The sequence below is a fragment of the Zootoca vivipara genome, chromosome 3 (genome assembly GCF_965207765.1).
Source record: "Zootoca vivipara chromosome 3, rZooViv2.hap1.1, whole genome shotgun sequence".
Classification (NCBI taxonomy): Eukaryota; Metazoa; Chordata; class Lepidosauria; order Squamata; family Lacertidae; genus Zootoca; species Zootoca vivipara.
Window position 1 is genome coordinate 50,814,342 of NC_142586.1, and position 14,659 is coordinate 50,829,000.

General features: G+C 41.6%; 1 protein-coding gene across 1 annotated transcript in view; it reads right to left on the reverse strand.

The window, feature by feature from the left end:
• Positions 1-7,317: 7,317 nt before the first annotated feature.
• FRK (fyn related Src family tyrosine kinase) overlaps positions 7,318-14,659 on the reverse strand; it is a 37,942-nt gene continuing 30,600 nt past the window's right edge. The window contains exons 6-8 of the mRNA XM_035109118.3: positions 11,544-11,725; positions 8,804-8,969; positions 7,318-8,386 (exon numbers count right to left, since the gene is read on the reverse strand). Coding sequence (XP_034965009.1) covers positions 8,172-8,386; positions 8,804-8,969; positions 11,544-11,725 — 563 coding nt within the window. The 3' untranslated portion in view covers positions 7,318-8,171. The remainder of the gene's footprint in view (positions 8,387-8,803; positions 8,970-11,543; positions 11,726-14,659) is intronic.

Genomic DNA, 14,659 nt, shown 5'->3' on the forward strand with positions numbered 1-14,659 from the left:
CTGTTCATTCATAAGCGTTCTCCCAAACCACCTGTCACTACTTGGAAATGTCATTTTAATGTTTTATGGGCAGACCATCCTGCCTGCTTCTAGAAATGGCAGAATCACTTGAATAATTTACAGCTGTGTGTTTCTGCTCTACTTTTTTCCAAGCCCCTTTAGGCTGCAATGGGGAAAGAAAGAAATTCAAATAGGATCCTGGTGATTTGTCTGCCTGCACACTTCTGTGCCTTTTTTTCAAGTCCTCATCTAGAAAATGAACCAAAAAATGCTCCTAAATGTTGAACAGGGAGGTCAGTTCAAAAAATTGCAGGCTGTTAAAACCAAGCAGCAGCAATTCTGCAATAGGCAAATTACACACTCTGGAAAAATCCTAATCTAAAGCAAGCAGGCTGGCACTCACTGTAAAGGAATAGATAACAGCTCAAAAACATTGCAAAAATGTTTTGGTTAGAAAGTTTTCCAAATCAGAAGGTATAATCTATAACACTTTGAGGGAAGAAACAATCTGAGGTCTGTTTATTATGGACTTGGTGTTGCTCATGCAAGCATGTTTTTTTGCAGTCTCCACATCAAAAGACAGATTGTCTGCAGAAACAGTAGATCTGGATTAAATGGGGAAATAATATGGAACATAGTTTTGATGATGATAACATCTGGACTCTGCACACAAAAAAACCCTTGTGTGCATGAACATCACTGTGCTGTGTTGAAGCTTCTGAGCCGCCGCGGAGATTGCTCCTGCTACTCATTTTCAAAAAGCATAGCAGACACTGAAACCCCAGGTATATGGCAGGAGTTGTCAGAATTACTCTTACTATTCCAGTTTTGTTTTCCTTTGATTAATATGCCGAAATAAATGTAGGAATGATATTTTATTCTTGGTGTGACAAGCTGTCCAGTCAAAATGGATTCCCAGGATTGCTGGGCTGGGCAACAGTGAGAAAACAACCTTTGTAATTTATGAAGCTGAACATTAGCCAGCTCCTTTCGGAAATGTCACCAAGTTGCCCTAGGATGTAAAAGGAGACCATGGATCATAGAACTGGAAGGGAACATGAGGTTCATCTAGTCTAGCGCCCTGTAATGCAGGAGATGTTTCAGCTAACAGCCCAACTGTTTCTTAGTCTTCTTTTCCTGAATAGCAAACCTAACAAAGCATTTCCTACCCTGAGCTCCTTTGGGAGGGTGGGCATGATATGCATTTTGGAAATAAATCAATGCGTCCCTTTCACTTTTGTGCTCCGACATTGCTTCTGTGCTCCGCCATGTTGTATGAGCATGTCATCTCTGAATATCAGCGTTCTTTGCTTGGAAAGCATGGGAAGCAATTGGTAACCTTTACTGACGAGTTTGAGATCATTATGTCGGAAAGAATCCCTCCCAGAGATTGGGAGTGGGTGGATGTATGGGGCAGAACATTTGGATGGGGGGCTCCTTCAGTGCCAGCCAGCATGGATAATATCAGGGACACAAGGCTTTGTAGTCCAACAACATCAGGGAGCACATGCATGTTCTACTCCGAGCAGTGGCCCAGAAACATTTTGGGTTCTTGTTTTCAAAGTGCATCTTGGGGGCAGTGGGACTACCAAGTATACTTTACCAAGCTTGGAATAGTCCATACATTGGCTTTTAAAGCAAGGTAGAAAAGAAAATAACTTTGCTTGACTGCCTTCTAACCCATATCAGTAAGTTGCTCAAATCCTCAGACTTTCACCCCTTCCCATTCCGAAGATCTCCAATATTCAACCCTCCCCATTTCATAGTGAACAAGACCCAGTGGAGATGGAGAGTGGGGACTTTTGCCCAGTCCTAGCTGACTATTCCCGATGAAATCTCTTTCCTAAAACTGTAATTCTAAACATACATACCAGGGAATAAACCATACTCAAAAAAAGTGGAATTTAATTCCAAGCTAAATTCCATAGCATTTCACCATACATGAACCAAAATATTTTAGAAGTGGATAACTTTTTTAATTTATTAAAGAAAAAATTCACTAGAGAGTTGAAGAAAAATGTCCAGTACTTTTTCATGTTGGTTGAAATGCATTGATAATCAGGGCATATAACGATGCACCTTAATTCTGGGACAGCAGTTTAATTTTACTCATAAAATATAAAAGACAATAAAGTATGGAGGTCAGCAGTGCTTTGCTTTAGGAAATACTATCATTATGATTTAGATATCGGACATAAGTTAACTCAAAATCAATATTTGAAGCTTGTACTATATTTAAATTACAGTGCTGAAAAGTACATTAAAAATTCTGACACCTCTTATGAAACAAAAAAGAAATTCAGGAAATAAACAATGTACAGTATACCTTCCAAATACGTTTCTTTTTTTTAATTTCAGCTGTGCCCTTTGGGTACATTCCATGATGCAATAGATTACTAAAGAATATGGTTCTCATTTCCCATTTGTAAGAAAACTAATATAAAATTCAGCAGCCATGATTAGCATAGCAACTTGAATAAGAATGTGCTTTCCCTTCTACATCAATAGACATATCCAGCAATTCCAGTGTGACTCAGCAGGGCTGGCCCTACCATTAGACAGAGTAAGGCAGCTGCCTCAGGTGGCAGATGCTGCTGGGCAGGAAGCGGTGGTGAGATGTTGGATGATAGAGGAGTCTGTGCCAGATGGCTGCCCTGCACCTCCTAAGCGAGCCTGCTGGCCTCAGATGTCATAAAGAATACTTCCCTGTGGTCTAATTGGCTTCTATATATGGAACTGGTGTCTTGTCCTTTGCCTCAGACAGCCCTGGGAATCAGGAGTACAAGGAAGCAGGTGCAAATGAGCATCCAAATGCAAGCTAGGATATATTATAATGCTTTCCCATGCCAGCTTTTGTCTGAAATGATATATCCCCCCCCCAGTGCTTTTTTTTAAAAAAGGGAAAAAGGTGCTGGCACTCACCCTGAAGTTGTTACAGTAAATGCCACATTTTTAATGGGGGTGTGTTTGCCAGTACTGTGTACCCTTAAGTACCCCTGGGAAAAAGCACTGTATCTCCCCCAAAGTGGGTCACAAATGATAAAATAAAATAAATTCATTTTTTCTGATATTAATGTTCAATTAATACACAAGTGTGGGAGGTACAACAAAGTTAGCACTGCAAATCAAGCATTCTGTAGGTTAGAGTGTCATGAAGTGTCACCAGGCTCAGGATTTGAGTGGCTGGCTAAGACAAACAAGGGGGGGTAGAGGATGATAGTGTTGGTTCAAGGGGAAAGGGGCATATAGAAAAGAGAATTCCCTGGATGCAGAGTTCCAATTTCCGAGCTTCGGTGAAACAACCCTAGCAGAAATTTTAAATCACAAAATATGCAGCAAAGTAAAGTGTGGAAATATAGGTTGTCAGACCTTTCAAATGTGCCCTTGTGGGTTCCAAAACTTTCCTCTTCCCTTAGTATAGAAAAATACCATATATCTGGTAAGTTAGAATGGTTTACTTACAAACTCTCCAAAGGTCAAATTCATGTGCTTTTCCATACAGCATTCATAAAAAGTTGCACAGGCAGTTAAACTTGACTTCAAATATCTAAAGGGCTGCCTTGTGGAAGATAGAGCAAGCTTGTTTTCTCTTGCTCTGGAGGAAAGGCTCCAAACCAATGGCTGCAAGTTACAGGAAAAGAGATTCTGACGAAACATTAGGAAGAAGAGCTGTTCAACAATGGAATGGACTCTCTCAAAATGTGGTGGACTCTCCTTTTTTGGAGGTTTTTAAGCAGAGGTTGGATGGCCAACTGTCATTAATGCTTTAGTTGAGATTCCTGCATTGAAAGGATTGGACTAAATGAGGTTCCTTCCAACTCTACAATTCTATTACTTCATGTGTTACTTAGACTTAAGCATGTTGGTGATATGAGGTTGGTTATCCCACAGATTGGGAGTGGCTGAAATCAGGGAACAGTGGGTATTTTCCCTTCCCAGGATATAGCTGCCCCAGCTGGTGAAGCAGGACTCTCATCTCCCCTCTTGCCTTCCAGTGAAAGAAGCAAAGTAATGGAATACGGGGAGGGTGTCAGCCAACTGCTAGGGGTGGAGGAACTAGAGTAAGAATGGGACATGGTGCCATGCCCATCACTGGCAGCAGATGCATCTTCTTGAATGCAGCAAGCACCTGCCACACTCAACAGTCTCACAAGACAGAAGGAGGAGGAGGAGGAGGAGGAGGAGGAGGAGGAGGAGGAGGAGGAGGAGGAGGAGGAGGAGGAGGAGGTTGGATTTGATATCCCACTTTATCACTACCCTAAGGAGTCTCAAAGCGGCTAACAATCTCCTTTCCCTTCCTCCCCCACAACTCTGTGAGGTGAGTGGGGCTGAGAGTGTGACTAGCCCAAGGTCACCCAGCAGCTGCATGTGGAGGAGCGGGAACGCGAACCCGGTTCACCAGATTACGAGTTTACTGCTCTTAACCACTACACCATGCTGGCTCTCTTGCAGATAAGCTAGCCTTGCCCTGTCTTTAAAAGCTTGATGGGTTGTTGTGCCAACTTGTTGGGACAACTCCATTGTTTCCTTGCAGTTCTTTTCTCCTTGCCCTGATCTTGAACTCCTTGAACTTGGGCTGCTGCTTTTAGCCTGGCTAGCATCACTCCTCCTGTCATTTGGTCTCAGCACAGCAGCTATGAGCAATAGCAACTTTCCTTTCGTCGTGGTGTGGATGGGAGCCAAGACAGAGGGTTTGGGAGCACAAGGAACACATGAAATGGGAGTAACAGCCTTGAATCTTCTAGTAAGCCCTTCTTGTGCTCCCTTGCAGTCACCTCTGATCTCTGCATGCATGCAAGGCTACTTCTCTTTCTGGATCTGATATGTTGGTTTTTGTGTGGGAAAATTCCTTGATTTCCTGTATGGTTTTAGAATGTGTTTGGTAGCTACTCACTTTCCTTAATGTTGGTGGTGCAAACATAAAGTCTTTGTGCTGTTCATGAAGCAGTAGTTACACCTTCTGCAATTGCCAGATTTGAGATTATAAGTGAGCAAACATAGCAGTATGGTGCCTAAATGAACCAGGTCTGCTTGGATTGTTCAGTAATCTTTGAAGATGAACTGAGGCAGCAATCTGTACCTCCACCTGCTGGGGAGTTTCAGAATTGTTAATAGGTCTTAAATAACACTTCAGGCTATGTTTACGTTTGTTTAAGGAATATGCCACGGGAAAGGCAAAATAAGTGATCCCTGCCATTGTTCAGGATTTTGAGCTACACTTTGCAGGGTCTGTTAAAAGATAGCCACATATTTGACTTCAGCCACCCCCATGGATACTGCTCAGTAACTGGGGATAGGCAAAACTATCGTTTTCTGTGTCTCTCATATTCTCCTTTTTCCAAATGCTGTTCTCCCATGAACAGAGATTTTTTACAGTCCTCATCAGCATTTCTTCAAATATACACATTTTTGTATGTAAATTTGCCCAATATACATACATTTTTGAAAGGCCATTTCCCATTTATGTATGTTAATATGCACTAATATATGCATTTTATGCACTAATATATGCATTTTAATATGCACTAATATATGCATTTTTAAGCACACTTTTCCCTCACTAATGCATTGCCCCAATTGTTTCAATGATCTGGGCACAGTCCCTTGAAATATAGTCATGATTCTCACACCAAAATGAATGGGACAGAAATTGCTTCTGACTAAATCCCATTCCATTGCTTTCAGTGCATTGCTTTTGCTAGATTGCACCTTTATCTTATTTCATCTGCTATTTCTGTTCGTCAAAACCTATACTATTTTATTTTTGTTGGACTACAAATTCAAAAGTCCCCACTTCTAGACCTCCCCTAAGAAGCAATTTCTAGTGCTGTGTTTTCTTGACCATGTGCTTCAAATATTGACCTTTACTGGCTAGATGACTCATCATCCTTAGATTAGTAGCCTCAATAAAGGAATACTGCCCTTTTATTACTTTTTCTCTCTCTTTTTTTCAACCAAAAGATCCTTTGCTGTTGTAAGGATTAAAACTTTCTAACATAAAGCCTCATTTATCAGCTTTTGATAAACAGTAGGTTAGAGAACGACATGTGCCACAGGGGGGAAAAGGATACAACATTTTAAAAGAACTGTTGGTCATAGACATCTCCATGCCAAGACAAAGGTGTAGTGGGTTCTTATCTGTGAGATGTTGTTTGCAGATGATGCGGCATTGACAATACTCTGAGGAAGCTCCACAGAGATTCATCAACCATCAATGCTGAGCTGGACAAGCGTATTGGCAAGGCAGCTATGGCAATGGCTTGCCCTCTCCAAAAGGGTATGGGAGAATGTGATGCTGAAGTCCAATACCAAGGTAAAGTTCTACCAGGCTTTCATGCTGAGCACACTGCTTTATGGAAGTGAGTCATAGGCAACTGATACCCATTACTCCTAAGTAATGCCTCAACACCTTCTGCATGCACTGTAGCAGGAACATTTTGGGCCTCACATGACAGGACAGAGTCTCAAAGAAATATGTTCTCTCCCAAGTCCACATTCCCAGCATGTTCACATTCCTGTCTCGGCGATGTCTATGCTGGTTTGGTTGTGTACATACAACAGAAGATTGCAGGATCGCCAAGGATGTGTTCTACACGGAGCTGGCTTCAGGCACCAGGCCCATTGCCACACCAAGTCTGTGTTACAAAGATGTCTGCAAACATTGCATGAAGGCTAGCGACATCAACCTAGTTGTGTGAGAATCCCTTGGAGTCAACTGCAGCATATGCGTATAGAAAACAATTCAGCCCAAAAAAACACCCCAAGATGTAAACAATAAACAATTTTAAATTATTTCCTTTCTTTAAAAAGTAAGCACATCATACATACACAGAGAGAGACATTTTATAGGCAACCATTCTAAACAAATAGCATCTGCAGCAGGGCAAAACAGGTGTCACTATCAGTAGTGCACTAGAGCGCTACCATATCCCGACAAATACAGTCTATTTTACCCATAGCCACTGCATAAAATAGGAGCCTTGGATGAAGGGCCCAACCACTCAACATTGGTACAAACACCAACAGATCTGTTGTATTGCTGGTGTCCACAGCAAGCCCACACAGGGATAACGTTCCATGGAGGAGATAAAAACAAAATAATCAGTCAGTTCAATTGGACTTCTTCCGTAGTATTTCAATCCACTGCTTGGAAGAAATGCAAAAATGAATGAATGAATGAATGAATGAATGAAGCCCTAAAATGAATAAAGGATCTACTGCAGTGGCATATGCTGGGTTCACATGTATTACAAAAGCAATTCACAGGAAAACATACATTTATGATCTTTGGCTCATCAACGAACCATAACACAGACCTTCTTTCAAGAATCACTTTATTTCTGACAAATGTTTATATTTTCTATGTACTATCTGTTTCCCCCCCTCTCAAGTGAATATACATTTATTCCATGTACAATGAAGATGCTCAAGGCAGCATTACCAAAATTGTAGCCACATGATATTTAGAGGAGAAAAAAGAAAACATCTTGATGCACAGGTCCTGCTGTGCATAACAGCAATCACATTCCTTCATAATCACTGATTGATGGGATTTAGCAGATAAGCAGTGGAATCTGAAGAGTAACAAATAACAAATTCTATACATAAAAAGTGCAGTGTTTTATTGCCTATTGTGCAGAAGCTATCTGTTTATGATTTGTGTTCTTGTCGCTTTTTGCCATCTCCCGTTTAAATAATAAATAGAAGAGAAACTTCATTGTACAGCAAAAAGTTATTTTAAGAAATCCTGCCTTTCAGATTGCTTAATCTGTTAAGACAAACTGATGCCATCAAGATCTTGGTGTATTGTCACAGGTTTTAATAAGAATTCATTCCTTACTATTCACCACTATTTTAACCTCTCCATTCATCTACTTTGCGGTTAGAATGCTCCCGAAGTTACTTCGGAAAAGCTGCAGAGAGATAGCAGCTTTACATGGCTTGATGGCTTGGCAGCCTAACAACTGAATTGCTCTCATTGGCAATGGAAGAAACAGACTGGAGAGAAGTTAGGTGTATATATTGCACACATCTTGGTCCATTGTGTGTCTCTGTGTATGAATATATGTTCTACAATGTGACATTATAATGTAGAAGGAATGTATTTGTTAAAGGAACAGAGTTGGGGGGTTTCATCCTCACTTAAATGACCAGCAGCAAGATTGTGTCATTCATTTTATGAAAGCACTTGCATCTGCATAGGATGTAGAATCCATGTCATAATAATCTTCCAGTTTCCAATGCAACGTTTCAAAGGTGGGTCGTTCTTTGGGCTCAACATTCCAGCATTGCAGCATGATGTTATACAGCTCTTGAGGACAGTTTTCTGGTTGAGGGATTCTGTACCCTTGATCCAGTCTCTGGAGTACTTGAACACCTGTCAAACCTAAAATAGAATGGTTTTCAAAATAATAGAGTGGTTTTCAATAATTGATGATGATGATGATGAAACTAAAGCATGTATAAAGTGATAGTTCATACAGATAATTCTCTGTGGTGATTCTACAAACATCATTGATCTAGAATGCATTCATTATAGGAACCTCCACTTAATTCTTTTTAATCTCTGTGTGAACCTAGAATCAGCATCTTTAACTCACTCCCTTCCTTCCTTCCTTCCTTCTTTCCTTCCTAGCAGATTGGCCTAGGTGCACAGCCAGTTGGCTAAAAAAAATCACAGAAAACTGAATTGGTTCGATGGAAGACTGGATCCTTCGGATCAATATAGTGGGGGGGAGGGGAGTCTAGCAAGACCCACCAAGGAAATGGCTTTGCAATTACTACTTTTGAACAAAGCACTCACCTGAATAAGGCATCTTTCCATATGTGGTTATTTCAAACAGGAGTATTCCGAATGACCAGACATCAGATTTGATGCTAAACTTATTGGAGCGGATTGCTTCGGGAGCAGTCCATTTCACAGGCAGTTTTGTTTCATGTTTGGCTTCGTACACATTTTCATTTTCTAGCTATCATATGCACACACACAAAAACACAATGTCAGAATATAAAGAAGAGCTGAAGAAGAAGAGTTTGGATTTGATATCCCGCTTTATCACTACCCGAAGGAGTCTCAAAGCGGCTAACAATCTCCTTTCCCCTCTTCCCCCACAACAGACACCCTGTGAGGTGAGTGGGGCTGAGAGACTTCAGAGAAGTGTGACTAGCCCAAGGTCACCCAGCAGCTGCATGTGGAGGAGCGGAGACGCGAACCAGGTTCCCCAGATTAGGAGTCGACCGCTCTTAACCACTACACCACACTGGCTCTCTCCAAACAGTGAATTTATAGGATTAGATGGTTTCAACAGTGTTTGGTTCTATATACATTTTGTTTTGCGTAGAAGAGAAGGGAGCTTGAAATTTGAAATTGATTCAAACACATCCTTCAATTTCCTTATGCCTCTTTGTGATGCCTAAAAACTACAATTGAAGCGCTTTCCCTCAAAGAACTCATCACTGCTGGTGTTAAGGTTGCATAAGTCACAATACAGTACATTCCCACCCCCACATAACGAAAGGAGTAAGAGTAACTGTACAGTTCCTCAGAAAAGGACACAGGGAAATGGGATGGGGTTGGAAGCAATCAAAACGGCATGAGAATGTGGGAGAAGGAATACTGGGGCAAAAATTGCAGCTTTTAGCAGCCATACAGTGGTTTAAGTTCTAGGAACAGCCAAACAAAATGGAGGGATTAAAAATATGCATGGATGGAGCTGTGCCCATCAAATGGGAGGTGGAAAAGATCTTCAAGGTAGAAAATAGGAATGAATTGAAGGATGGAGAATCTGCCAAACTGGTGTATATGCTATAGGCCCATGATTGGCACTTCTTGAGATAAGTGAGGATGGTCACGGTGACAGTAAAAGCTTTTTTGGTCTTGTCTGCAATTTATATTTTTAAAAAACCTGTTGCTTGGGTTCTAAGAAAATAGACTTTGAATGGGGGGGAGTAGCCAGCTGTAAGCAGGGGGAAGGGATGGATAACATTCTTTTCATGAACTTCAATAATAATAATAATAATAATTTTATTTATACCCCACCCATCTGGCTAGGTTTCCTCAGACACTCTGGGGAAGTTAACCTATCTTAGGATTCAAGCTAGAGCAACAGACTTCCATGGACACCATGATTTTCCCCCTCTCCTGTCCCTTCCAGCTACCTGTGCACTTTCAAAATCAATTCCAGAAGGTGGGTGGGGGAGCCCCCACTGTGGAACCATGCATGCAGAGCTTTGGATTCCACCCAATAAACAGCATTTTCCTTGTTTTAAAAAGCTGTTGTCTCCTTTTTAGGGCTCCATGGAGAGTACAGGTTATAAACCTCGTATTAATTATAGCAAAATTGTTCACTCATTGTTAACCACAATGTCAAAAATCAATGGGATTTTAAAGATGTGCCTTGCCAGCCAGAGCTAGGGAGACAGAATTTTTCATTCATTCGTTCATTCCTTGGCCTTGTTTTGCCAAGCGTACATGCAGTATTGAAACGCCCATCATTAATTGGGGCCTACTACTGAGAATCCCGACTTTGGCAATGACAGCAGCACAAGCCTCCCGCTGGCACCAGAGGCACAGGACTCATGTCTGGCCTTCCGTGAGAAGACAAGGCGACAGCGAGAGCTAATGCATTCAGGAACCTTTGTTTTGTGATTAATTGCTGGCACCAAAGGGCCATTGACTTTGATAATCATCGCTTAAACAGTTCCAGGACTAAAAAATACAGACTGTGAGAGATTTAAATTAATATATTGGTTCCGAGTGGCAACAATTAATTTAGGCAAAGTACGTTGACAGACATCAGAGAATAAATAGAGAATTGTTTACTTGTAATTGAGGTTTTCAGGGGTTAGTCTGTTTCCTTCCTGAGACCTGTTTTCTAAGACTTTTATTGCTTGAGACTTGGGAAAGATTTAAATTAATATATTGGTTCAGAGTGGCACCAATTAATTTAGGCAAAGTAAGCTGACAGACACTGGAGACTAAATGGAGAATTGTTTATTTGTAATTGAGGTTTTCAGAGGTTAGTCTGTTTCCTTCCTGAGACCCATTTTCTAAGACTTTTATTGCTTAAGAGTTGGGAGCACATTAGGATGCTTCTCAATTTTTAAATGAAGACTGCAGGTGCTGCTGCAAACAGCATGTCTTTATTTCATTTTCTTGATCTCCAGGACCAATTTAAAAAAAACACACACAAAGCAAAGGAAGAGTATACTTATCCCCAGATTTTAAAAAAGAAAAGAACTCCCATGTTACTGTTATTTATCATTTCATTCACAGACTATACTTCATTTTAAAAAAATCACATAGTGATTCACAAGTACTGTAATAATATAAGATATACAGCATCAATCAAATAATATAAAACAACACACACACCCAAAAAAACTCTCACTTAAACACAAAACAACATTAAGATAATAGATTCAAATAGACCATTTAACACATCAGGGGTTCTCAAAGACCTAGTTCAAATTAACAGCATCATGACTAACCATAGAGCAGGATAAAGATGAGTGACTGGAGTAAATTGTGAACTACAGCCTACCTTGAAAACTCGGGCAAGTCCAAAATCTGCCACTTTGTAAACATTGTGATCACCAACAAGGACATTTCTGGCTGCCAAGTCACGGTGAATGTAGTTCTGAGATTCAAGATAAGCCATTCCTGAGGCAACCTGAGCAGCCATGTCCACCTGTTGTGGCAAATGGATCCTGGCTCCTGCATCATCTGTGAATAAATTGTAATGTGATTGTGCAGGTACATATGTATATACAAGGCCCGAGACAGCTAGTCAGCAGGAACGACAATGTGATTTCGGAAAACAAAGTCAAGGATTGTGTTAGTGCTACTTTGAAAAGTTTTTCGACATTCTCCCCCCCCCCCCAATTCTCCAGCAAATACAGAGAAAAGAGTTGCTTTCTAAAATTAGCACAGGAGAGAGAAGATGACAATGAAATTCTCATGCATGTGAAGCTGGGCTTTTATTGTATTTACCCTACTTTTGTTTTAGATTTAATATGTATATCTCACTTTTCTAATGCAATTACAAAGCAGCAATATATAATGTTGACTATACAAAATGCAAAATTCCATATGGAATATAATAACATCAGGAGCAAGTATATTGCACCTGCTGTTCCTCATGCCATCCTCAATGAAACATAGGCTCAAGGACTCTGACCCAGATCCCCCCCCCCCAGATATTATCCTTCCCCTGGTATGTGTCCAAAGGCAGCCACTCAAGGCACTAGCCCCACACATTTAGAATCTCCCTTGCCACATCTGTCAATCAAAGGAAAAAAATCATTCCCTAGAATGCCAATTTTCTATCATTTCTCCCGGGCAGGCACAAGTAATAATAATAATAATAATAATAATAATAATAATAATAATAATAATATAATTTATTATTTATACCCCGCCCATCTGGCTGGGCTTCCCCTGCCACTCTGGGTGGCTTCCAACAAACATTAAAATACATCAAATATCACAGATTAAAAACTTCCCTAAACAGGGCTGCCTTCAGGTATTTTCTAAATGTGAGGTAGTTGTTTATCTCTCTGACCTCTGATGGGAGGGTGTTCCACAGGGCGGGTGCCACTACCGAGAAGGCCCTCTGCCTGGTTCCCTGTAGCTTTACTTCTCGCAGTGAGGGAACCGCCAGAAGGCCCTTGGCGCTGGACCTCAGTGTCCGGGCAGAACGATGGGGGTGGAGACGCTCCTTCAGGTACACTGGACCGAGGCCGTTTAGGGCTTTAAAGGTCAGCACCAACACTTTGAATTGTGCTCGGAAACGTACTGGGAGCCAATGTAGGTCTTTCAAGTCTGGTGTTATGTGGTCTCGGCGGCCGCTCCCAGTCACCAGTCTAGCTGCCACATTCTGGATTAGTTGTAGTTTCCGGGTCACCTTCAAAGGTAGCCTCACATAGAGCGCATTGCAGTAATCCAAGTGGGAGATAACCAGAGCATGCACCACTCTGGCGAGGCAGTCCGCAGGCAGGTAGGGTCTCAGCCTGCGTATCAGATGGAGCTGATAGACAGATGTGCTGGACACAGAATTAACCTGAGCCTCCATGGACAGCTGTGAGTCCAAAATGACTCCCAGGCTGCGCACCTGGTCTTTCAGGGGCACGGTTACCCCATTTAGGACCAGGGAGTCCTCCACACCTGCCCGCCTCCTGTCCCCCCAAAACAGTACTTCTGTCTTGTCAGAATTCAATCTCAATCTGTTAGCTGCCATCCATCCTCCAACTGCCGCCAGGCACTCACACAGGCCCTTCACCGCCTTCACTGGTTCTGATTTGAAAGAGAGGTAGAGCTGGGTATCTGATGAACACCCAGCCCAAACCCCCTGTCAAGGAGACAGGTGGTCGGTTTCACTCGTCCAAGCAGCCTGTCCACATCCTCGGAGGTAACAGATTGGAATTGATCCCAGAACATGACTACACAGGGCTCTCCCGCCCCGGCCCTGCTCCCATGGAGGAGTCTACCTCTTTCCGAATCTGAGCGACTTTATCTGCAAAAAAACTTTGCAAAAGCATTGCAGGAGATCTGCAAGACCAAATGAGGAAACTGACAACCTTAACACCGCTTGTGGAAACTACAAGCCTTGTCCCAGTGAAATAAATAACACATGGATAGGACTGTGCTGCTCAGCAACTGTTAAGATTTATCTTCAAGTGTAGCTGAAATATTACAAACACCGTATTATGTGAGGCAAGGTCTCCATAGCGAACAGAAACCTGCATAGGCTCTCCTTGACAACCATTTCCTAATTGAGAGTATTTGTCTTATTGTAACAAGAATCATTGTGTCTTTCTTATGGCAATTTTGTTTCACCTTGAAATGCAACTTACTATTTGCTATACATTCTGCACACTGAAGAAGCAACTTTTCCTCTGTAGCTTTTCCATCAATTTGTTTGCACACCCACAAAGAAGTGGTGTTTCATGTACTGTATTTACTTTCTGCCCAGCCTATAGATCTCATAAGAAAACGGTCTGCTTCATAGTATTGCTTATGTGATTTAAAGGGTTGGGCTTTTAAATGGGCTCTCAGGATGTGCACGCACTGCTGTGACATTACTTGTCTCTGAGCATGAAAGTTAGATACAATGGGGTGGCATTTTAGCAGGGCTGCATTTTACTTCCGTTATCACATGGATCCACATGTGGAGACTTAAATGAAAAGTTCATCTTTGTGAGAAAATACTTTGTCTGGAAATTCTTGAGTTTCTTCAGTATACATGGGACAAAATTGGAACGGGGGCAATGGAATACAAATGCCCCACAGATTCAAAAAGTCTCACTTGGTTCAAGTTGGTCCCGGAAATTTCGGTCTGGTTTGAAATGCTGCAAGCCCCATTCCCACTTGCTAACTTCCCTCTCTGGCTAGTTATGTCTACTCCCCCCCCCCCAAAAAAAATTTCTTGCACAAAGAAAAGGACTTGGCATACATGAAGCTATGCTTCTGGCTATTTGCAGAAGTATAATTTCTTGCCAAGCATTATAGTACGTACTTGAATCAGAACTAGGTCCCAAGGAGCATAAAATGTGAAGGGTTTTTTTTTATCTGCTTCTCAGCTCAGTTCAGAAGGCACAGAAAGCTGTAAATGCCACTAGCATGTCTAGGAGCATCATTACTAGTTAAGGACAGGTCCCC